General features: G+C 37.2%; 3 protein-coding genes and 1 long non-coding RNA gene across 4 annotated transcripts; 1 reads left to right on the forward strand and 3 right to left on the reverse strand.

Annotated features, from left to right (window-relative positions):
* Positions 1-1,113: 1,113 nt before the first annotated feature.
* Positions 1,114-3,424, forward strand: LOC126831892 (uncharacterized). Its single transcript, XR_007684411.2, has 3 exons — positions 1,114-1,235; positions 1,742-1,825; positions 2,745-3,424. It is a non-coding gene; the product is annotated as an uncharacterized LOC126831892 (long non-coding RNA).
* Positions 3,425-4,711: 1,287 nt separating this feature from the next.
* Positions 4,712-6,802, reverse strand: LOC126832154 (putative carboxymethylenebutenolidase). The gene is made up of 2 exons (XM_050562855.2): positions 6,719-6,802; positions 4,712-5,693 (listed from the first exon to the last, which is right to left on the reverse strand). Exons 1-2 carry the CDS (start codon positions 6,778-6,780, stop codon positions 5,000-5,002), a joined length of 756 nt encoding a protein of 251 aa, XP_050418812.1. The 5' UTR covers positions 6,781-6,802; the 3' UTR covers positions 4,712-4,999.
* Positions 6,803-8,225: 1,423 nt separating this feature from the next.
* On the reverse strand, positions 8,226-11,736 carry LOC126832153 (protein usf). The gene is made up of 2 exons (XM_050562854.1): positions 11,643-11,736; positions 8,226-9,174 (listed from the first exon to the last, which is right to left on the reverse strand). The coding sequence occupies exons 1-2, from the start codon at positions 11,708-11,710 to the stop codon at positions 8,481-8,483; spliced, it is 762 nt and encodes a 253-aa protein (XP_050418811.1). The 5' UTR covers positions 11,711-11,736; the 3' UTR covers positions 8,226-8,480.
* A 200-nt stretch (positions 11,737-11,936) lies between these two features.
* Positions 11,937-25,104, reverse strand: LOC126832114 (tyrosine-protein kinase receptor Tie-1). Its single transcript, XM_050562800.2, has 10 exons — positions 25,074-25,104; positions 24,945-24,980; positions 24,681-24,823; positions 23,518-23,710; positions 22,047-22,166; positions 19,772-19,926; positions 17,791-17,907; positions 17,295-17,409; positions 16,123-16,216; positions 11,937-13,950 (listed from the first exon to the last, which is right to left on the reverse strand). The coding sequence occupies exons 4-10, from the start codon at positions 23,660-23,662 to the stop codon at positions 13,821-13,823; spliced, it is 876 nt and encodes a 291-aa protein (XP_050418757.2). The 5' UTR covers positions 23,663-23,710; positions 24,681-24,823; positions 24,945-24,980; positions 25,074-25,104; the 3' UTR covers positions 11,937-13,820.
* Positions 25,105-25,485: the final 381 nt, after the last annotated feature.

The following is a 25,485-nucleotide window of genomic DNA, read 5'->3' on the forward strand; positions in this document are numbered from 1 at the left end:
TACGTCATGACTCACGATTCTGTTATGTCCAATTAACCAGTGCATAGCAGAATATTGCAGAAAAATTAATTGCGTGACAAACGCGGCTATCAAAACGAATACAATGTAAACAATACTGTCTGGAGACGAACAATGCTTTCACCGTTTTTAATACCTTAAATCACTGTCCAAAGTTTTAGGGAAGACTCCAGATTAAACGAAGGGCTGTCATGTTGCTATACTAATAGATTTGATTGAACGGGAAGAATAGACACACTCCCTCAAAAGCTCAAGTATCAGAAGTCAATCCAGCAATGGCCAGAGAGGGATTTCTCCGGCCATTGCTTCAGGAATATGTTTTCCCCCGATGGACTCATTTTTCTGTCCGTTTTACATGACGTGCTGTGTAAACGTTGTGGCATAAATCCTACGCCTCACTAATTAGCTGTGTCGGTTTTTGGCACATTTTTGACCAATTTCTCCAGCTTAAATTTTTTTTTTTCAGGCAATCTAGCAGCATTAAGCCGAGAGGTGTGGCTATTTTCAGGTTTTTATCAATTACTAATTATGAAGTAAAGCATAGTTGACCTTAAATATTATTTAAGCCTAGTTAAGGTTATTCATATCCTGCAATGTATCCTGCAACCGGCTCTGCTAATCATACTCTTATCAATCTTAGATGTGTCATGGATTATTTGGAAATTTATGCATCCCTATTGTTGTTCCACTTTGTCAACAGTCCACTGTTTTATACACTATGCTTTGATGTAATTATGAAACCAGTAGAATTGAATTGCTTTAAAAACTTTGCTTGCAGGTTATGACCATGCCATTAAAAGTGCCCTACATTTATTTCGCAGCGGTTTCATTAAGTTTTGGGCAATTTATAACCGGTGACAAAACTTACTGAAATCGTAAGGTCACATATTAATTCGTTGACTCACAAGCAGGTGTTTAACTGCCCAAGACATGACAGTTTAACACGCCAAACGTCAAAAAATAATAATCATACAGATACACCAATAAAACAAGAATTAAAAAAACTGGACGGGTGGCTATATTTATCTTATTCTACGTTGCATTTAATAATAACCGTGACTACGTAAGTAAGTCCCATCCATTTTATTCTGACAGTCTGAAACGTGACGTAGGCGATGTCATGACATATTTTGTATAAAACAAGAGACAATAGAAAGGGTCTGAAGGTGATGGATCAAGATTTCGTTTATCGTGGAAGAGAACGGGTAAAATCTAAGGTAAGCTACCAGTTGCAATTTTTACCATTACACTAATTTCATTTTTTTAGAAATTGCAAATGGCATGGAGTTTAAGGTCCCACTTTCCTGTGCCGACTGAGCTAATGAAGACGTGGATGCACCATGCAGTGTGTTGTGAGGGCAATTTTGCCCTCCTGCCTACTCTGATATCGAAATGATCTAGTTTTGCGATCCTGAAAATCTAGAAATGGGTTATTTCAATTTAAGCATACATGTTATTTTTATTTTATTTCGAATGACAATAATATATTTTACGCATGTGTGTGTTTTGGTTTTTTGGAGAAAAAAAATGTGTGTGTGTGTGTCGGGACATCATAATCTTTTCGGTGCTTAGGGTCTCTTGAAGTGGTTTTAATCCGGCTCTGCCCACGGGTGTCTTTCAGCTGAATTCTGAAATAAACCTTAAATCTGATTTTATAGAAATGCCGAAATTTATTTACTGTGTTAAATATATAAACACAATTTCTTGTTCGAATATTTTTCAGACATAAAAATGAAGAGTTTGATTGTTATAACAGTTTTCCTGATTTCCTACCTAACTTTGTCTACAGCAACTCTTCTAAATACACGTAAGTCATTTTATTGTCGTGCGCTTGAATAACCGACTGATCTAAATAACGCGTGGGAGTTAGATGTTATGCGAGTTAAGTAGCTTGGTTTCGATCCCAGTATGGTTCATGCATGTGGCCTTTCTCCCGGCCCTCGCCCCCTGCATGCAGGTGAATTATTTAAATGAAGATGTACCATTATAGACCCGAAATAACCCAATTTTTGTTGAGAGTACATTAACCTTTGTCCCCCTTTCTATTGTCAATTGTAAAACTGCTGTCATAAGTATTTTGCACCAGGTTAAGATTAAATTATTTTGGCCAGAATCAAAAACCCAAGGTCTATCTTACCGAACTTAAATCGCTATATATAATTATTTATCGCTAAAATGCAAAGATTTTGCTCTATAAAACTTAATTATAAAATTTATCTGCAATTTGATGGACATGTCTACGTTTTATGCTAACATAATGCCCCTTTGTTATGTATATGAGAGGGAACCTCGGGTTCGATACTGGTGTGACGTGAGGAAGTTCCTCGGGATTTTCCAGGGTGATTTCCTCTTGCCAGTGGTGTAGGACGCAGGGGTCTGGCACGGGACAGTGTCTAGTCTTTCGGGTGGTATGAAAAACCGAGGTCCCGTACGTTCGCGTTCACGTAAATTCGAAAAGAGGAGTAGGTCATAGTGCCGTTGTCCGGACAAAATTATAGCATTAGCCAGGTCGGAACAGAAATGTAGGACGTTAAACCCCATTCCATTTCCTGTATAAGAGTAATAGTCCTTCGCTACAGGATTAGCTGTTCTTTACGAATTTATATGCTTTTCTTTGTAGATCTACTTTTTAAGATGTAAGAAGTTTAATGATAGATATAGGTCGAAGTTTCTCGGCCATCTAATTTCCATGTTCTAGTATAATAAATCGACTTTCCATTTTTCAGCACCGCTTCCATGTGATTCTGGAAAATCATGTGCCGCTCAAGCCAAAACCAGTGACGTTAATGGCATAAAATATTGCTGTTTAAAGGGAGGTAATATGAAAATTGGCAGTATCAATATGGGAACCGCAGTCATGACTGAATGTACGTGTGTACAACCAGTGTCCTTCCTCCTTACTGGACTTTTAGAAAAGTTTGGACAGTTTCTGACCCAGTTTAGATTTAAATAAACAATTTGAAAATCAGGTGTATGTACACATGTACCTTTAGGTCTCTGGTCATCATTGAGGGATAAACGGGATATGGCCAAAACTAACCAGTGCCAACTATAAACTTCACTAAAATCTTTTGATGGGATTCGTTTTAATCGGACTAAATTAAAGCCGGGGGATTATCTACCGGTTTTATTCTTTAAAAATTTCTTTATTAAATATTCAGTAATCAATTTGAGTACATTTCAAAGTGGATTAAGTCGTAAAAATGTACATTTTGCTCGCAAAATGACGACCAGAGGCTTTAAGGTGATAATGTTATGAATGCTGAAAAAGCCACTCTGGTATAGTCATGCAACCCTAGCTAGTTCTTCATAATATAATGAAGTACATATGCGATCATAAACCTCTGTTCATCAGCTACTTTATTGTATTATTGTCTATTTGTATGTGTCTTTGTACAATCGATATGGAGAGAAATTTATAATGTATTAAAATGTTAGATGCAATACTGTGTTTGTTGTTCACTGTTCTGTTACACCCCACCTCGACTAGGACATGGGGCCACTCTTACATCTAGATATATTTCTAACGCACGATCGTGAGTAAATAAAATCTAATAGATCTTCAATTCGATGTCTTTCTTTTTAAATGTAAATGTGAAATTTTTGATGCGGGGTAATAATGTCATTTGGAAAATGGTCGCACTTTAGTAATGTTTAGGTTAGGATCGTTTGTGCTCCTTAATAATTTGTCGTCTCTAGATTGTGAACTTGAAGCCCGTGGTCAGCATATTCTTGAAGCTATGGCCCGAGAAATCCCTCTCTGGCCATTGCTGGATTAGCTTCTGATACTTTTGAGGGAGTGTGTCTATTCTTCCCGTTCAATCAAATATATCCCCAAACACCGCAACAAGACAGCCCTTCTTTTAATCAGGGTCCTTCCCTAAAACTTTGGACAGTGATTTAAGGTTATAAAAACGGTGAAAGGGTTGTTCGTCTCAAAACAACATTGTTTACATTATATCCGTGTTGACAGTTGAAAGCCTTGTTTGTCACACAATTAGTTTTTCTGCAATATTTTTCTATGCACTGGTTAATTGGGCATAATAAAATCGTGAGTCATGACGCAACGTTATGTAAACATATTTGGTCCAATTTGGAGCTCTGTTTGGTATTGTTACGCAGTTAGCTATTGTTTGCTAATCGGACTATTGACCAGTCATAATTTAGAACAAGAATTTGCTTTCTTTACAGCAGTGAGTAGTGGGATTAGCTCTAATCAAACGAAACACTGCGAGGAGTATGGTGGTCAGTGACTTTTTAGCATATTTTATAAACCTGTAACGGCAAATCTCTTTGATCTTTGCGTATATCCTATGCCCGGAATAACTTAAGGTCTGATCGATAGTCGGGGGCGGCTTTGCATATACAGGGAAATTTGGGGTTATTCTTCTGAAAGTTTTTCTTTTTAATTGTAACAGGTTATTCTTCCACGACTTCCAGGGTAGGGTTTTTTTTCCATTTTTGGGAATCCTCATGTAAACATAGGCGGTTTATAAGCAAGATAAAGTCCTCGACTTCGTTATGCTTGGGAAGAAAGACTTCAGAAAAAACCCTCGACAGAAAAACCTCGGCCAGACGGCCTCGGTTGTTCTTATTCTCAGGTTATTTTCTTCAGTCTTTCTTTCCCCAGTATAACCTCAGCCTCGTGCTTTATCCTACACATAATACCCGGAATAAATATTAGACAGAAACATTAAAGATTTGATAATTTTAATAGATTCGTGTAATCCAGGGCTAGGATAATAATTATCATTTGAATCACAGGCTTTTTATGTAACACAACTATTTTTCTGCTTTGATGCAAAAGTACAACAAAACTTCCCAAGCTAAAATTCTTCTTTCCTTTGCTAATGTCTTAGACTTGCAATTCCGGGAAAATACGTCACAGAAAATGAAATAAAACATATACTTGCATATGTATATATTTATTAAAGTAAATAAAGTATATATATTTATATATACTATAATTAAATCCACATATTTATGCCAAGTTTTTCTTGAAAAAGTCAACAGCTCTGCCAAGAGCTAGCTCAGCAACCTCCTTCTTATAGTTATCTCCCTTGGAATTAACAAAGGCGTGACCCGCAGGGTAGGAAAAAAATTCGAACTGGACTCCTCCTGCTTTTAGAGACTCTTTTAACTTGTCTTGATCGGCCGGGGCAGAAAATCCTTCCAAGACATCTTGTTCACCAAAATGGCACTGGACAGGTATTTTAATGCTGGATGGATCCGCAAGTTCTTTATTTGGAATGCCATAAAATGGTGCCGAAGCGCTGACCTCCGTTACCAGGGCTGCTGATGCGAGAGACAGAGCTCCGCCCATACAAAAGCCTATGACACCCACTTTAGCACAACCCTGTTTTTTTAGATGCTGGGCACACCCTCGGATATCTTGAACGGCTCCTTGCCAATCTAGACTAGACATCAAATGTCCGGCATGTTCATTGTCCGTAGCGACTTCCCCACGGTATAGGTCTGGAACAATCGTAGTAAAATTACCTCGGTTTGCCAGCTCCTGCGCAGTATCCTGTATTTGTTGGTTTAGTCCCCACCATTCCTGTAATACGATCACACCCATGGGTTGGTTTTTAGGATCGTTGAATTGTACAGCTGGAATCGGACCCTTGCTGTTTTCAGAAGGAACGGAAATTTTCTGACCAGACATTGTGCTCAACCTAGAAGAGATAACATCTAGATTAGTAAAGAAAATACATAAAATAAAACCACACTCAAACCGAAAAACACATATTAAGTCACCGATAGTTATTTAATCCATAGGAAGACATTATTGTAAATGTTGAATTTCTAATAGAAATATCAGTCCGAAAATGGTTTATTTCCCATCAGAATTTACATATAATATGATGAAGCGAAATTCCATCGACCCCTGTTTCCTCGTATATAAATGGGATACACCTTCTCTCTTCTTTGTCTTTTAAGTTGAGCTTGAAAGAAATGTAGACCTGTTTTGTTGGCAGATTCTGTCAAGTTGAACTTTTCGCCACGGTAGGCTACAAGTCAGTTTTAGTGTTGGATTACATCATGATATTATAACACGTCCGCCGCCATCTTAAAGTATTCGCGAAATCTAATTGATGGGTCTGTCTTTAATTATTTGTGGGTCGAATGAATCCAAGCCGGGAGAATATCTTGCGTTGATATCTTGATTTTGTTTTCTTTATTCAATATCAAATAACCAATCTAGGCATATATTAGCGCGAGAAATTTGATATTTTCAGACCAAATTCAACCACATCGTCACGCACCTTTACCAAATAATATTTTTTTTTTTACAAATATTGGTTCTAATTTGGAAAAATATGAATACCGAATTGAAGCGGTTATAGGTTTGTGATTTTTTCACTAAAAATGCAAGAGTTGAAATTATCTGTTGAATCAAATCTGTTTCTTTGTGCTCTAGCATTACTCACTACACCTAAGGAATGCGAATGCGACGGTGGTTCTTGAAGACCGAGAAGTAAATAATGTATTAGTATTTCCTGAACTATCCTCTATAAACTGAGTGTCTTGACAATCGGGTAATATGCAAGGTCAAGGTTATTGTACCCGTTCGTTAAAATATGTAATAACATTCTAAATAATACTCATAATTTCCCAAATTAATTAGAGTCATGGTAATATATACGTGTATTAATATATTTAGGGTGATAAAATAACACTTATAGCTAGAGACATATACCTGAAGAACTGGTTAAAGCCTAAACGATGCTTCACAAAGCGTACATAAAGAGTGAAGATCATCGATTGGAGACAGAAATTCCATTGGCTGATATTTTCGCATTTGATTGGTCGATTTATTTATAGACTTGCTCTTGGGTCAGTTTTTATCAAGCAAAAGTAGCATCCTGCGTGGAGGAGGTAAATTTATTAACAAATACATTATGCTTGCGTCATCAAGACTATACTGGATAATTTGGACTATATACACCAGCCAGATACAAAAAAAAAGAAAAAAAGAAACGTAGACTCAGGGTGCAGGTTGCCGACTACACCTCCCCAAAAAGTATTGTGTCTCTTTTAAAAATATACCTTGAACAGAAGCTTGTGGTTTTCATTACCGTACTTATTCTTAAATGTGCTAGATAACCTCGAGTGCATTCTTTTAGAATATGAGCAAACCATGTTGCTCTAAAATAAACATAGATAAATGTATTTTTCTTCCATATTTTAATCCGTAAAGAAATAAAAGGAAGGGCTTTAAAATTGCTTAATAAAATATTCACCGACATATTCGGAATATATATAATAAGGAAATGGGGGTTTAACTTGCTACTTTTTTTTGTTTTATGCACCAACCAGGATAATGAAAAATATTATATCCGATCGTAAAGCTTCGTTCATCATCTTCTTTGTTGTGCCATTGTCTATCTGTATGTGTCTTTGGCATAACCTATATAATCAATATATGGAGTGATATTTATAAATGAAATGAAATGGGGTTTACGTACGACTGTTCTGCTCCGACTGGTTTAATACGCCATGCAGTGTGCTATGAGGAAAAATGTTTGCCCAGACAGCTGCACTACGGCCTACTCTTATATGAAATTCCAACTGCCAAGGGATCTTTTAAGTGCACGCCAATGTGTACACGAGACCTCAGTTTTTCGTTCCAACCAAACGACTAGACAGCTGTCAGGCCATCCGTCCTGCACCACTGACACGGGGAAACCACGCCAGAAAATCACAATACACCGGGATTGAACCCGCGACCTCCAGACTAACGGGTCAGCGTCTGACCCACCTGGCCACCGTGGCTCCGAAAAATTATAAATACGGAGCAATGAGCGCCAAACACTGTATTATATTAAATCTAACATTTTAATACAGAGATATTTATACTGTATTAAAATGTTCGATTTAATATAATACAGTGTTTAGCCCTCACTGTTCTGTTACACTCTTCCCCGACTAGGACTTGGGGCCACTCTTGCATCTAGATAATATTTCTAACGTATGGAGTTAATTAAATCCAATAGATCTTCAATTGAATCTCTTAATGTAAATGTGATATTTTTGATGAGGGGTAACAAGATCATTTGGAACATTATCACACTTTATTACTATTTCGTTTTTGCTCCTCTCGTATTTGGGCAATAGTTAGTCATCTCTCGATTGTGAAGTTGAAGGCTGTGGTCTGGGACTTTTTAGCATATTATAATACCCGGAATAAATATTTGACAGAAACATTAAAGATTTGATAATTTTAATAGATTCGTGTAATCAAGGGCTAGGATAATAATTATCATATTGAATCACAGGCTTAGTCTGTAACAAAACTATTTTCCGTTTGGGTGCAAAAGTACAACAAAAAAAACTTCCGTAGCTAAAGTTCTTCCTTACTTTGTCAATGTATAGTCTTTTAGATTAGTAATTCCGGGTAAAGTCGTTCCATAAAAGGAAATAAAACATATACATGCTAAAATATAATTAAATCCACATATTTATGCCAAGTTTTTCTTGAAAAACTCAACAGCTCTGCCAAAAGCTAACTCGGTAGCTTCTTTATTATACCTAGGTCCATTGGAATCTGCAAAGGCGTGACCCGCAGGGTAGGAAAAAAATTCGAACTGGACTCCGCTTGCTTTTAGAGACTCTTTTAACTTGTCTTGATCGGCCGGGGCAGAAAATCCTTCCAAGACATCTTGTTCACCAAAATGGCACTGGACAGGTATTTTAATGCTGGATGGATCCGCAAGGTCTTTACTTGGAATGCCATAAAATGGCACAGAAGCGCTGATCTCCGTAACTAGGGCCGCTGATGCGAGAGACAGAGCTCCACCCATACAAAAGCCTATGACACCCACTTTAGCACAACCCTGTTCTTTTAGATGCTTGGCACACCCTCGGATATCTTGAACGGCCCCTTGCCAATCAAGATTAGACATCAAATGTCCGGCATATTCATAGTCGGTAGTAACAACCCCACGGTATAGGTCAGGAACAATCGTAGTAAAGTTGCTTCGCTTTGCCAGGTCCTGCGCATTATTCTGTATTTCTTGGGTTAGTCCCCACCACTCCTGTAATACGATCACACCTATTGGTTGGCTTTTAGAATTGTTGAACTGAACAGCTGGGATTTCCCCCTTGCTGTTTTCAGAAGGAACGACAATTTTCTGACCAGACATTGTGCTCAATCTAGAAGAGATAACACTTGGATGAGTAAAAAACAAAACATCCCCCACCCTCCAACACCAAAACACAATATAATTAAAGATAGGTAGCCAGGCAACGAAACATACGCCCACAGCAGCTAAGTCGTCAGGGAGTCAACAAGGGTTATCGCATATTTTTTTTTCTTTTATCAGAAATGAAAACATTTTACAACACACTACGAGTAACAATCCTTTTGACGTCTAGTTCTGCCCTATTCTAACATTTAGCATACAAATCATTTAATATCAGTTACCATAATCATTGGAAATCTTTGATAATTGATAGGCTTCTTCGTCTCATGACCTTAAATACTGTATTAAATATAAAGTCAACTGGATATTAACTTTAGCCTCTAAAGCGTCCACGAGATTTTTTAGAGTGATATAGGGCCATAATTATCGGAAATCGTTGAAAATCGTGACCTTAAATACTGTATAAATTTCAAGTTATCGGATATTACATGTACCTTTAGCATCTAGAGCGTCCACAAGATACTTCAAAGTGATCAAGGGACATAACTCTGTCAGTAATTATCGGAAATCGTTAAAATCAATAGGATTCTTCGTCTTATGACCTTACACACTGTGTATAAATCCAAAGTCAATTGGATATTAACTTTCGCGTCTAGAGCGCCCATAAGATATTTCAAGGCGATCAAGGGCAATAACTCTAACAGTAATTATCAGAGACCGCTGAAAATCAATAGGAGTCTACGTATCATGGCCTTAAACACTATGTCAATGAATATTAACTTTAGCCCCTAAAGGTTCCACAAGATATTTCTAAGTGACCAAGGACCATGACTGGCAGTAATTATCGGAAATTGCTGAAAATCGATATGATTTTGCGTCTCATAACCTTAAAACACTGTGTTTCGTCTTTAGCCTCCAGAGCGTCCACAATATTTTTTTAGAGTGATCAAGGGCCATAACTCTGGCAGTAATTGTTGAAAATCAATAGGATTCTTCATCTCATTATCTTAAACATGTGCATAAATTTAAAGTCAATCGGATATTAACTTTAGCCAGTAGAACGTCCGCAAGAAATTACGCATGTCGGACCGAACGGGGGCGACGACAATATACGACCACATTTCAATGTGGGCGTATAAAATGCCCGTGTGCGTGATTTGAGCGCTATAGGAATCCCTTTCAAACATACTGTAAAAGTTTAATTATTTCTAATAGATCATCCGTACGGTCCGTTCAGTATTTACAAATATATGCTGGATCGAAATTCCATCGATCTATATTACCTCTTAAGTAAATGGTAAACTTTTTCTCTCCTCACTTCTTTTTCTTGACAAAACAGGTCTACATTTCTTTCAAATTCAACTTTCCGCCATTCTGCAATCTACGGTGGCTATACCAGCCTGTCTATTGTCAGATATAATAATTATAAACGATCTAATTGGTGGACAAGTCTTTAATTGATAGATCGATTGAATCCAAGCCAGAAGATAATCTAGCGTTGATATTTATTTATTTTTTTTGTTAATTAAATGTTGATAATTAATCTGAGTTTAATGAATAACTAAGCCCTGAGTATTTGATATTTTCAGACCAAATGCAACCACATCGTCGTCAAGCACCGTTACTGTAATTAATTTCCAAATAATTGTTTTTACCAATATTATTTCGAATTTGGCAACGTATGATATCAAATTGAAGCGGTAGGTTTTTGATTTCTACACTTAAAGGTGCAAGAGTTGGAAATAACTGTTAAATCAAATCTGTTTCTTAGATCTCTGTCATTACTTACACCACATTGAGTAAGCAATGGTGGTTCTTGCGAACCGAGAAGTTTTAAGTAATTGGACCCAGCTCACCAACTATTCCTACGCCGTCACAAGGGCCAAAGTTATTTTTAGTCTCTCCCACCCTTTCCCTTTGTCCCCTTTTGGTGTAGAATCCAAGAAAAGGATTTGAATATAGGCCTACATTTTCTGTAAGGTTTTGGTTAATATTCATGATACTATGATTTTGAGGCGGAAGGATACGACAGTTAAGAGCTTGGTTAGGATGAAATGTATGGCGGAAAATTGCATGTTTAATGAACTCTACTTCCACTTTGTGTATCTCAAGTTTTACATGATGAATCTCATATGTGCTTTTGAGCAAGAGGTTGTGCCATATGTTGCTCCATCTGTCGTAGAAAGGCGTTCTACCCACTGAAAATTTGCGAGAAAGATAGAGACGAGAATTAACTTTAAAATCAATAGGGAAAACATTGGTGATCTGTGGCCAATTAAAATTATTAGTATTTCCTGAATTATCCGCTACAGAGTGTCTTGACATTCGAGCATTATTTAAGGTCATGGTTATTGTACCGGAAAAGGTAATCGGTGAGAAAATTCTAAATAACACATTATGAGCTAGAGTCATTAATATACATAATATACAAGTATTAAATTTAGAGTGAAGTCATAACACTTATAGCGAGGGACATACCTGAAGAACTGGTTAAAACCCAAACTTTTCTTTACAAATTTAAAGCGTTGACAAAGAGTAGATATCATCGGTTGGAGACGTACATTTCATTGGCTGGTCATTTCGCATTTGATTGGTGGTTTTATTTATAATGCCTGCCCTGTGTGTATGTTGAAGACCCTAATAAAAGATGTATATACCCCTATAAGACCGATGAATGTACGCGATATTTCACCATGACCAAATGACCAATAAAGGAGGGGTTAAACCAGGGTCATAGTCGGTCATACTAAATTCCAAAACGCCAAAAACGTATTCAGTTAATTAATGTATTTTATTTATACTATTACTACAATGAACTTCAGTGGTGTGAATGAAAACCCCAGACCAGGTCAGTTTCTGAACGAATGGTATATTATTTGTTTACAATAACTCGCTTGGAGAATCCTCGATGTCGAACAGCGACCCCACTTCTTTGCACCCGGGCCCTCACAAGCTTACGTAGCACCCCAGGGCAAATGTTTCAATGACCCCCCCCCCCTTTGCATACTGCATAACTGCTTTTCAGTGCCAGTGCTCAGTTGATTTTTTTATGATTAAAGAAATTTCAAAATACAATTTTTATACTTTTAAAACTTTATCTAAATAACTATTTATTAATATAAACTTATATGTAAAAAAAATATGTTTATTTCCCCTTCAATTCTCCATTTGATCGAAAAACCCTATAATATATCTTGAGAAAAACATAATTCTACCCTCTCTATTTGCTGAAATTATGAAATGGTTTACACAGCTTTAGGGGAAGCAAAGGCCCCCAGCCCCCACCCCTCCTATGTAAGGGCCTTGCTTTGCACACATAATTGTGAAATCAAACTCACGGCATGCATAGATAACAGATCGGAATATGGAATATTAATTTATAATTTTAAGAGAGTGTATAGGAATGTTTATACATTCTGTTTGATTTATTTGTGTTCCAATATAAACCAGATGTTGACTTTTAATAATTAAATAAAAGACAAATATAAAATAATACGGAGACAATAAATAAAGAACAACACAAATCTTAGCTACTTGTTGTCTAATAGATAAAAGAACAACTACTTACAGAGTGAATTAACAAAATTAATAAGAACATCAAAAATCGTATCTATTAGTTGTCAAATAGATAAAAAGAACAACTTCTGACAAACCGAATTAACAATTAAGAACAACAAAAATCTTAGCTACTACTTGTCTTAATAGATAAAAATGACAATTGACAACGAATATAAATAAATAAACAAGGGCAACAAATCTAAAACATAGAACAACAGTGTATATTTAAACACACAAAGAAAAAGCTTAACTGCTGAACTGTTGCATATTAGCAACCTTATAACAGGAGCAAACTATTAAAATGGACACAAAAACAACAATAAAATGATACAATGTGAACATGGATATATGTGACAAAATAAATTTATACTTTAAATACACATAGCAAGCAAGGACAGATTAAAATTTTATCAATATTTGTGAACCATTCCCCCTACCCCATCTTTTAAACCCCGATAACCCATTTGCCCTACTAATTAACAGAATTGTAATAAACATTTTTATTTAACTTCATGTTTTTTGTTTTACAAACTTTTTTAGGGGGTGGGATGGAAGTGTGGAAACTCCCTGGTGCTCCCCAGAATCTGCTATTCCACGGGGAAATAATGGAACGTGAAATCCTCTTCACATTTTCAGATATGAACCATACTATAAGACAGCCTAGTTTTTTTTTTAAATTTGACAATAGTGAAGATAACATCTTATAAGGACATGGATATAAAGAGTAATAATAATAGGTGCAAAAATAATTCCTATTAAAATCGTCTAAAATTTAAGAAATATAAATCCCCAAAAAGTACATAAAATGGTCTATCATAGTATCAGGCAACAACTAGAAATATATTTTTTAAAGAGGTATTGTCACTTGCATCAAGAAAATAAGTGAAATTAATTTCATTTAATATCGTATTTAAAATAACTGGCCTAATTATTAAAATCCCGGTACTGCTGTAGCCTGCTTATTTTAATCTAAGTGACACAGTCGTATCTTAAAGGGGACAATGCCTCTTTAATTAATACAAAATAAAATCTATAATGGTACTGATTAAATTTACACAAGGGACATGGGGGAAACACAAATAATACATTGTACATGATTTAACGGTAATAGTAGTAACTGTCCGTTTGACCCTCACTAAACGTATCAGATATCTTTTTAGAGATTTTCTTGAAGTTGTTTCGCTTCTTTGGATTTTCGTCCCAGCAGTTCCTCATCAGATCATAATGGCTGAAAATATGATATTTTAATTCTTACAAAGATTATCAAATATATTAATCGTGATGTACTTGGGTACTCTCTGCATGTTCTGTTTCAAAAGACTAAACGAAAGTTAGTTTGTTTACTAACTTTTATTTTAGACAAACAATAAACATATCACAACATTGATCTTATCTATGGACGTAAAGCGGGGCATATGTCGACTTTGCAACTCAAAGCAACTAATTGCAGTCAGCAGGGGCGTAAATGTACCCCCCCCCCCCAGGAAGAAAATAGTCGGTCGCAAAATCAATGCAGTCGGTCGCAAAATAAGAGCGGTCGGTATCGAAATAAGTGCTCACTGCATACGTCACGCTAATCACGCAACACTTTAGTATAAAATAACCTTGTCAACTTATCATGTTTGAAAAAATGTTGTGTTTCACTCTTATTCTGTTGTGAGTATGTTGGTCTATGAACTAAATTTCCCCCAGGGAGAAAAATAGTCGGTCTCAAAATAAGTGCAGTCACTGCAGTCGGTCTCAAAATTATGCATCGGCGACTCAATGAATTAATTTAATGAGGTAAACAAACAATGCCAGAATAGATCCTAAATACTATGTATTTGTGTGAATCAGTGAGCCTAAATTGCATACGTCACACAAAACTATAGTATAAAATAACCATGTCTGCTTGTCATGTTTTAAAAAATGTTTGTCACTCTTATTATGTTGTGAGTATGTTGTTCTATGAAATGTTTTTCCCCCATGGCAAAAGAATAGTCGGTCTCAAAAAAAGGTACTCACCGCAGTCGGTCTCAGACTAAATGAATTAATGAGGTAAACAAACAATTACAAAACAGGCGAAATTGACAGATAGGCCACAAGATTCTGTCTCATTTCTTATCCTCTCGTTAGCGAGAATTTGGTTCCATTTGCCATGACAATGACTAAAATTTTCAGGCCCAGTCCCGAAAAATTGAAAGTTCGGTTACATATCTGAACTTTTTTCGCGCCTGGGGCGCTCGATTCCGTTATAATATCATTCTTCTAATCCTCTGTTTTCTTATACTGTCTCAGCACTATCATATTCACGGTTATAGTGAATACTGGTGTGTGGGTGATCTATTTATTCGCCACGTGATCTACAACATGGCAAGCACCCCAAAGGCATGGCCGGTTTTTCCACAATTCTATTAATATATTATTGTCGAAATCATCAAAATTTGAAAAGTTGGTGTCATTGTTCGCTTCCATTTGCTTATTTATAAAGTCACATGACACATTTCTCTTTTCACGTGATGTTATTTCATTGGAAACGAGTTGACACAAGTTGTAAGACCGTTCATGTCGACTGCAAATAGTTGCCTCTAGTTGCAGAAAGTTGAACATGTGCAATTGACCGCAACTAGTTGCTTTGAGTTGTACGAGGCGCTCAGGTCGACCCTTTTCAGTTGCATTCATTTGCTTAGTTGCTCACAGTAGCGGAAACGGCAAGGGTCCAAGATGGTGACAACGTCAAGTTTGGCGTTAGGTCGGCGGGAACTTCCGGCGAATTTGATAATATCAGAAGCCTGAGACAATATTCCTGCTCATTTAGGTGCTATACATGCAGTGGAGTGAACCAAAACGACGGTAATACTTCGCACGTCAGTTTTTTTGACGTTATCTTTATAAATGTAGGGGAAAAAAGCTATGCTCTGCGACAGCTTCTGGACGCGCGCCTGAACTGGTTGGGGTCTTATGTGAAAGATCAACAGACAGCATATCTATAGATATTCATTGATAGGACTGTGAATACTCTCTTTTATGCATGCACGTTTATTAAAGACAAATTCCCACACCGTCAATAGCCGATCATGACGCATACTAGTATTGGTATTATACAACGTTTGGGAAATATCCCCTTTATAGTTCCTTTTGAGTGAAGTCTGTATCATTACCGGCCCAGGGCTGTCCACTACAGCGCTGTGGCCGCTTACGACTAGCCCCCGGATCCATTCACTTGATCTGATATGTACGTTTGTTGTTTGTGATGTCTGCATATTGTGTCTTGTCCGTAGATTTGTTTGTGTGTCGTACAGCCCCCCCCCCCCGCACTTATTATTAATCATGCTACTGGATTCCTTACTCATAGCAATAGCAGAGTTGTATAATAATATGGGAGAAATTCTTGTCTCAGTTGTTGATTCAGAATACTTACAATTCTTCACACATTTCAGGCTTGGACATTCTGTAACCAGATTTCACTCTAGTTTCTACGTCACGACCCTTCATACTACTGTATGGTGTCTCTCCTGTAAGGTGCAAATAAATACACAATTATCTTATATTTAAGCAAAAGTGCGTTTTAAATTTAGAAAGAAAATATTTATTTAATAATCATCCACCTGTTTCTAGCTACCACTAGTTTACGTAATACATTAGATTAACCATGTTATTAATCAACCAGTTGACAAAAATGTTGGCTTATAAATGCAAAGGATCAATTAATTATGCAATTGCTACACAAATTGTGTCCGTCTAATATACAACTAGCGAAGAGATACAATCAATTGCAATGTGTCCGGGAAAGTTGCCGTTTTTGGAAGCTTGAGAAATAGTTATTCTTGGTGAATGAAGGTTTAAGCTTGTATTCAGCTTGTACCAAGATGAAGACCTGACAAGAATGTCTTTTTTGATAATGTTACTAAAGATGCAACGGACATTTATGATGATTTATGGGTTCGCGAATACCACTCTTGAACATACCCAAGACCAATTAGACGGTGTCATCCGATTCTTTGCAAATGACAGGTTCCATTTACTACAACATCTAAATCATCTGCTTCACCCATATCAGATAATGATTGTCCAATGTATGTCTATTTTATCATCCGATTCTGGTGAATAGGCGCACATGTTCCTCTGGGCTCTGACCAATAATACCCATTAATACCCGTTGTATCAATTTTAGATTGTTTAAAGCGGATGATTCGGCTAGTGTGTCCAGTGTCATTCTGCCGAATGATTCACCCGAATCAAACCTGTTTGATATATTCGGCCGAATATATTCGCCTTGTGTGTCCTCTTCACCGAAGCATTCTCCGATTTTTAGAATTCATTAGTCAATCACCACTGTTTGAAGACAACGTCGCTGCCATGTTTAATCGTGTGACGTAAACGGTGATGCAATCGACTGGTGAATCGGGCGGAGAATTCGCCTAGTGTGTCCACTCATTCGGCCGAATGAATTCGGCTGCAATTCGGTGCCGATTGATTCGACGGAACGATTCGGCTAGTGTGTCCACCGCTTTACTGTACGTGATAATAACAAGGCTAAAGGTGTTTCTGCCCCCGGGCGTTGAGAACCCTGGCAACGCAACAGGACTTTACCTAAGCTAAATATTTCCCACAATACAATCCCATAAGACCAGACGTCACTCTTTACATCGGCATTTTTCAGGGATCCCAAACATTCTGGTGCTGTCCATTTGATCGGAATTCTCTCCTGAAATATACAAAAGTTGTTAGTATCTTGAGAGTTAGTGGGTTTAATGAAGAACATAATAGCGGATCATAATGCGTTAGCAATTAATCCAGATCAACGGAACATTCCACGATTTGTAAAATTAATAGCACTAAATTAGGAAAATTATATAAATAGTTCATACAAGTTAAAAAATTTATTATAACTTTCAATACAAAGCTTTTTAAAAACAGAAGGAACAATGTCCACAAATTTTAATCCGGATGTCAAGGTGAATCGAAAGCTGTTCGTTGCTGATTGCGGCACAGTAGAGCCGGTTGTCAAGTGGTAACGGGTATTCCCGAAAGGTAAGTATACCGCGATGCAAGCATAGCATTCGCCACAAAGTCTCGTAACCCTTACCTTTGCTGAACTGTCTTTATCTTCAAGTTCAACTTTTGATGGCCCAAATCCTGTAATTTTTGCCTCCCGTGTGAAAGTAAGCAGAACATTTCTTGCTGCAAGTTTTTTGTGGACAATCTGTGTAATAAATGGTGAATGGATGTTATTATTGCCCAAAATTGATTTCTGGTGTTAGTCATGAACTCAACACGGCACCTAAGATATGCTCACATTAAAACTGGGCTTCAGTCGAAAAAAAATGGACTGTCGTTCTACACCACATAGGTCCATCGACAGCTCTAGTATCGGAACAACTAAAAAAGGATACATGCGATGTTTTAAACATTTTTGACATGATTTACAGTATTTGAAGGTCACTTCAAACTATTTTGAGTTTCGATAAGGTACTGCCTTATGCCCCAATTTTTATACGCCCATATGATAACGTGTACATATATTGCCGTCGCCCCCGTCCGTCCGTGCGTCTGTCCGCCCGTCGTCGTCCACAATTCCTTGTAAACGCGCTGACACCAAAAGTTATCGCCCAATTGATATATGTTGTTTACAATAGTAATTTCCGTTTATTACGTCTAGAGTTATGACCCTTGTTTCACTTTGTTGAGCCTTGTAAACGCTCTAACGCCAAAAGTTATCATCCGATTGTTTTAAAATGGATATACTGTATGTTGTTTACATCAGTGAGATAAAGAATCCTATTTAATTTCAGCAATTTACGTTTATTACGTATTACGTCTAGAGTTATGGCCGTTGTTTCACTTTATTGAACCTTGTGAACGCTGTAACGCCAAAAGTTATCACACGATCTTTGTGAAATTTATATGCGTTATTTAAATTAGTGAAACGAAGAATCCTATTGAATTTCATCAATTTCCCGTTACTACTGCTAGAGTTATGGCCCTTGTTTCACTTTGTTGCACCTTGTGAAGGCTCTAACCTCTAAAGTTATCTGCCGATCTGTATGAAATTTGTATTTGTCATTTAAATTAGTAAAAAGAATTTCAGCAATTTCCGTTTATTACATTCCGTTATGGCCCTTGTTTCACTTTGTTGCACCCCATGAACGCTCTAACATCTAAAGTACGCCAATCAAATTAGTAAAAAGAAGAATCCTATTGAATTTCAGCATTAGAGTTATGGTCCTTGTATCACTTTGTTGAACCATCTGAATGCTCTAACGACATAAGTTATCATTCGATCTATATGAAATTTGTATGCATTATTTAGATTAGTGAAACCACAAAGCCTACAATAAATACTTCTAGAGTTATGGCCCCTGTTTCACTTTGTTCAATTTTGCTCGATTGATGAAAGTTATCATTCGATATGTATGAAATTTATATGAATCATTTAAATTTGTGAAACGGAGGTCCATAGAATTTCAGCAATTTCCGACACTTATTTCTAGAGTTATGGCCCTTGTTTTAGCCAGTGAACCTTGTGAACGTTCGAATGACAAAAGTTATCATCCCATCTGTATGAAATTTATATGCAGTGTTTAAATTAGTAAAACGAAAAAGCCTGAAAATCAAAATTTTCTGTAAATTACTTCCAGAGTTAAAGCCCTTGTTTCAGTTTGTAAAACCTTGTGAACCCTCAAACGGCAAAAATGGTAATCTGAACAATATGAAATTGTCTCGTAAATTCCCAAATTACCTACAAAAGAATAAATATGCGACAATCCTTGTCGACCGATCGGACGATTTAGCTGCCGTGGATGTATGTTTCGTTGCCCGGCAACCTATCTTAAAAACTGACACAGAGGACTTTGTCCTGCAATGTGTTTACCAGCTTGACTAAAATGTGAACAGAAGGTAAAAGGAATTCAAAATTTACAATCCGAAAAATTGGAAAGTAACCAGGGTTCATCCTTAAGCCCCAGTCTGTAATTTGAAAGAAAGGGGACTTTTGGACCACAAAATCGACATTTTATCAGTCTGGTAATTCGAGAAAAATTTATCAAGTTCACGTTTTGTACACTAACCTTCTTAGATGCCAAATAAGCCATTCCTTTACTTATACCAAAGGCAAGACGTTGCAGAATTTCAGTAGTATCATCAGTGACATTACCACGTTGTTGTATTAACCATTTATCTAGTTGACCGACTTCACAGTATTCTGATATCAACACTGGTCCCACTAAAATACAATATTATAATATATTATTCAAAAAAAGTAGGGGATATTTGATTTTGGGGGCATAATACTAAAATATGCAAATGACTACGAAAAAAGTCACTATAGAACCTAACAGAAGAAACATTTCCAGTTACATGTGACGCCCAAACGCACCAAAAGCTACCGCATGGAATGCAGGTGATGCTTGGGATCATCATGGGGGTCCAACCCAAGATTTGCACGACTCTGACTTTGAATGTTACAGTCATTGTGGCATTGAATTCCAGGGTGGAAACATCAGTTTAATTGTTTTAGTGACCAGAAAACAAATTTTGATATGCGTCGGCTTACCCAAAATGAAAGGTTACGTGCCCTTGGCATGCCACAGATCGGCACAACACAGGCGGTTGTGGCGCGGACGATGAATGTTTCTCAGTCTGTCATAAGCAGGCTATGGTCCAGATACCGTGATACACAATCTGTACAGGACAGACCACGCTCAGGTCGACCAAGGGCGACAACTCAAGCCCAGGATCGATTTATCCGTACCTTGGCCTTGAGAAATCGTGTCATCACAGCAAATCAGATCAGCGCTCGTCTTCAAACAGACACTGGTGTGAGAGTGAGTGGCCAGACGATTCGGAATCGACTGCATAGGGGTCACCTTCGCGCCCGACGTCCTCGCGTGATCCCTTGTTTGAGAGATCATCACATTCAGGCAAGACGTCGTTGGTGTAGGGATCGTCAACACTGGGATAATCGACGCTGGAGCAATGTGATGTTTTCAGATGAGTCAAGGTTCACTGTTGATTTTTTGGACAGACGTAGGAGGGTGTGGCGTCGTCGAAACGAGCGCTTCCAAGACGTTAACGTCATCAGACATGATCGATTTGGGGGTGGTTCTGTTATGGTTTGGGGAGGCATCACTGTTGCTGGAAGAACGGCTTTACATGTTGTTGCAGGGCGTGTTACAGGCCAGTACTACCGGGACAACATCTTGGCAGTCCATGTTGTGCCGTTCGCACGACGTCATGGCCGCCGTTTCATCTTCCAGGATGACAACGCAAGATGTCACAGGGCCAGGATCGTTACAGGTTGCCTCCAACAACAGAACATCACCACATTACCTTGGCCAGCACTGAGTCCCGACCTCTCCCCCATGCTTGGACAGAGGTTACGTCAACGTCAACAACGTCCTGCCAATGTCCAAGAACTTGCTGCTGCGTTGCAACAGGAATGGGACAATCTGGACCAAAATGACCTTAGACGTCTCATTAGGAGTATGCCACGTCGGATCAATGCTTGTTTGGCAAACAGAGGAGGATTTACCCGTTACTGACTTGGTTGTGATGCTGTGGTAACTTTGCTGTTTGACCCCGGGTATCATTTTACCCTTATAATGGTCAGTCTGTGCCTTACTTAGTGTAACGATCATTTGGAATAAATCGATGAATGTGAACTTCATTTCATTTTGTCATTTGTTTCTTCGTCAGTTTCATTAGGTGACTTTAATAACACTTAAAAATCAAATATCCCCTACTTTTTTTGAATAGTATATATACCATTTACAATATTCGAATATCAACTCTGGGCTCAAACTTATTCTAATATCAATATAAGTTCAACGCAAATACAGTTATATAATATCATCATTTACAATATTCTAAACAAATATCAACACCGGTTCCATTCAAACATATTGATACAATATACAATATCATTTACAATATTCTTGTATTAACACGATCACTCAAACATACTGACATGAATTACAATATTCTAGTATCAACTCAGGGCTCACTCAAACATATTGGTCAACATGCCACAGGTATAAAAATAGTTAGAGCATATACCATATCTAGCCAGTCCCCATCCAAATTTAGTCTGTCCTGGATAATGAAAATCAAGCACAATATATGTTCGACATTTCAGGCTTAAGAATATGGCGATTCTTAAATATTAAACAAATCGTTATTCATAATATTTATATTTCTTGCCAAATGCTAATAGTGACTTCTGAATACTAGCACGGGCCAAAATATGGGGTTACGGGCTAAAATATGGAATTTTTCATGAGCATGTATCTGAGAGTGTGTAACCAGAATAAATCTCTTCGCCTAAAGGAATAAGACAATACTTACAGCTTGGATTATCGACGACAGCACCAATGAATTCCAAGACGTTGGGATCTTTACCAACTACTGTCGCCATATAATTGACCTTTGCCCTCATTAGGGTCTCATCATCGACAGTGTAATTATCTAAATTAAAACCAAACAAGTTCGTGATAATGTTTCGGATTGTTTTTTTTAGATACATGTAGTATACATTATGTAAGATTTAGATAAAAAGCTGACCATTCTTACTATAATAGTGTAAACAAGCCAACAGTGAGGCTGATGTCCCCCGCCGAAATCTCCCCAAAAAATAGATGACACACATTAATTAATAGCACATTTATTTTTTTCAAAAGTATCAAGCAATCAAACTGATTATCAACTATACACTAAGTTTCATCACTCTCTATCAAATAGAATCAAAGTTATCTTGTCCCAAAGCATCGACCAATGAAATTGCTTAGTTCTGCATAGCTTTAGCTCGAAATGGTAATCATTTACTCAGTCAAGACATTCACGTAATAAACATCTACATCAAGTTTAAACATTATACCTCAATTAAAAGCAGAGTTGTTATGTTCCAAAGTCTTGACCAATCAAATCATCAAACTTAGTCAAGGTAATGATATAATGAATCTATACTCGGAGTTTCATCACTCTCACTTAATTAAAACTAAAGTTATAGTGCCCCAAAGCATCAACCAATCAGATTGCTTATTTCTCTTATTATCGAACTCAATCAAGGCATTCACCTAATGAACACCTACACCAAGTTTAAACATTCTACCTCAATTAGACGGAGAGTTATTGTGTTTCAAAGTCTCGACCAATCAAATTGCTTATCCCTCTGCTTACGCTGAGCAGAAGATGCTCATTATCGAAATTAGTCAAGTTACTGATGTTATAAAACTATAGGCCTACAGCAAGTGTCAACACTTTCACATAATTTGAACTAAAGTTATCGTGTCCCAAAGTATCAGCCAATAAAATTGCTTAGCTCATCTTCGAACTCCATCAAGGCATTCACCTAATAAACACCTACACCAAGTTTGAACATTCTAGCTCAATTAGAAAAGGTTATTGTGTCCCAAAAAGTGTGACGGACAGACAGACAGACGGACGAACCCATTTTAATAGTCCCCTGCTTTCTAATGAAAAATGTATATATTGAGAATTTCAAATTGTTTTATTCTGAGCGAAATTATGAATGTTTTAAGTTAAGTTTGAAAAATAGCCTGAATTAGCGGATTCGCAGTTCATTTTCTCGATTGGCAAGTCCACAGAATAGTTCATTATGGTTGTGTCATGTGAATAAATGTCTAAGTAACATTTTATGTCAGAAAAATCTTCAATAGGCATATTTAGCTCTTACATAATATAATGCCTGTTTAATAAGTTCATATTATAATATACTTCTTCGTCATATTTGTTCAAATATGAGGTCGTGGTTTTTTTTCATCTTTCTTCACAACTTCAAATAAAATAACTGCCTTACCTTTAAGCATTTTAGCAACAACCATATCAGGACGAGACCAAATCCTGGCTTGATAAATTTTGGCGAATTTGCCGACAGTGATGGTTCCAAGGAGTGCAAGGTGCTCATGAGGAATCTGCCACGACTGGCTTGTACCGAAATCCATTCCACCATAGAGATATAGATCATCATCTTCCACACGATATGCATTATTCTGTCAAATATCAGAAATCTCATACAATATACATTATTCTATCAAAATATCAGAAGGCTCATACGATATGCCAAACGGTAAAATTATAATTTATTATAATTTGTTATTTACAAGAACAACAGACTCTTTGAAAGTCTAGTAAGCTCAATTAACAACAAAAATCACACTCATCTCCCTACGTTCAGCGCACAGTAAATATTATCCTAAAAAAATCCGTGCCTACCCCCTTACACCTCATGACAAAATGAAAAGGAGAAAGAAAGAGAGAAGTAATATTTAACGCCCAAGCGATACAAACTAGGTCATTTCAATGAATCGCTGGAAGGAAACCGGGGCTGTACAGGCTACCCTTTACCTTGTCACATACAAGCTGGGAATCAAAACTGCTTATGATCTAACGCACACACCTTATGATCGAACGCACACGCGTTAAACCATTCTCTTCCATCCCCATGACAAAATGGAGTTACATACGTATACTTTAGAGGGTTCATTATGGTTGTATTGGTCGTTTGATGTGAACATAATATCTCAGGCCTGGGGATTCCGCGGTTACTCAGTGAGAAAGACACTGGCTCAGTAACAAGGAGTTCAAAGGTGCAGGACGAAGGGCCTAACAAGGACACTGTCTAGTCGTTCGGATGGAACAATAAAGAATTCAGGTGTGTACATTAGCGTGCACGTAAAAGAACCCTTGACAGTTGGAATTGGAAAAAAGAGTAGGTCGGCAAAATTTCATAGCACACTCTATGGTGTGTGCCCGTCTTCATTAGCTCGGTCGGAGCAGAAAAATAGGATGTTAAACCCCATTTTATCATTTTGATCTGGTCTTCTATGTTGAAGAGGCATCAATGGCTATACTAAAACGACAGTTTCCTACCTTTTAACACCATTATCCACGAAACCCCGGACTTCATTGTGTGTCTGATAAGCGTTTTATGGCAAAATCAGTAGAAAAGACTATACTTACAAGGTAAGAAGTTGACGGAAGAGCTGCTGTAGACCTGCTGTTTACTGGCTGTGGGTTACCGCGGTTAAATGGCCGTTTTTTTGTCAAGAACAAGAATAGTACGAATCCAAGAACAGCGATCAGTACCAACAATATTAGTACACCTGATGAAAAATATGTTAACATTAGTTTATTCCAAAGTCCACCCGCCCCCTATTTTATTTGGAGTTTAAATAATTTGTTATTGTTGAAATCTATTTTTGTGTGTTTGTGTATCATACTTACCAATGACTATTCCAGCAATTTGCCCACCAGACAGACCTGAAAAAATAAAGATAGTATCATTTGTATAATACCAGCAAATAATTTGTTATTGTTGAAATCTATTTTTGTGTGTTTGTGTATCATACTTACCAATGACTATTCCAGCAATTTGCCCACCAGGCAGACCTGAAAAAATAAAGATAGTATCATTTGTATAATACCAGCAAATAATTTGTTATTGTTGAAATCTATGTAACATGGAACATGAAAGATACATTGCCATAAAGTATTTATCGGATGATTATTTCCAATAAAAGTATGGAAAATTTGGTATATATGGAAACCAATCTTACTAGAAAAATACTGGATTGCCAGAAAAACACCCATTGGGCTCACTGGACAAAAATGTCAGGGTGTCACTAACTGGCAACCCACCGGTTAGGCGGTTTTGGGAACATTGAGGGATGTAAACGTATAACAGACTTTGCAATTAAACGGCGGAAAAAGAAGTTGGCAGAAAATAATTCAGGAATTTACTTAGACCTCAATATGTACATGTATG

Source organism: Patella vulgata, chromosome 9 (genome assembly GCF_932274485.2).
Source record: "Patella vulgata chromosome 9, xgPatVulg1.2, whole genome shotgun sequence".
Lineage (NCBI taxonomy): Eukaryota > Metazoa > Mollusca > Gastropoda > Patellidae > Patella > Patella vulgata.

Bases quoted from the DNA above. Each gene is read 5' to 3' on its own strand.
- LOC126832154 (XM_050562855.2), bottom strand. From the start codon at position 6,780: ATGATCTTCACTCTTTATGTACGCTTTGTGAAGCATCGTTTAGGCTTT. The intron at 5,694-6,718 runs GTATATGTCTCT...TATCTCTTCTAG, and splicing joins GGCTTTAACCAGTTCTTCAG to GTTGAGCACAATGTCTGGTC.
- LOC126832153 (XM_050562854.1), bottom strand. From the start codon at position 11,710: ATGATATCTACTCTTTGTCAACGCTTTAAATTTGTAAAGAAAAGTTTG. The intron at 9,175-11,642 runs GTATGTCCCTCG...TATCTCTTCTAG, and splicing joins GGTTTTAACCAGTTCTTCAG to ATTGAGCACAATGTCTGGTC.
- LOC126832114 (XM_050562800.2), bottom strand. From the start codon at position 23,662: ATGGATTTCGGTACAAGCCAGTCGTGGCAGATTCCTCATGAGCACCTT. The intron at 19,927-22,046 runs GTAAGTATTGTC...ATTGTATTTTAG, and splicing joins TGTCGTCGATAATCCAAGCT to TGGGACCAGTGTTGATATCA. The intron at 13,951-16,122 runs GTAAGTATTCTG...TCATATTTTCAG, and splicing joins CCTGAAATGTGTGAAGAATT to CCATTATGATCTGATGAGGA.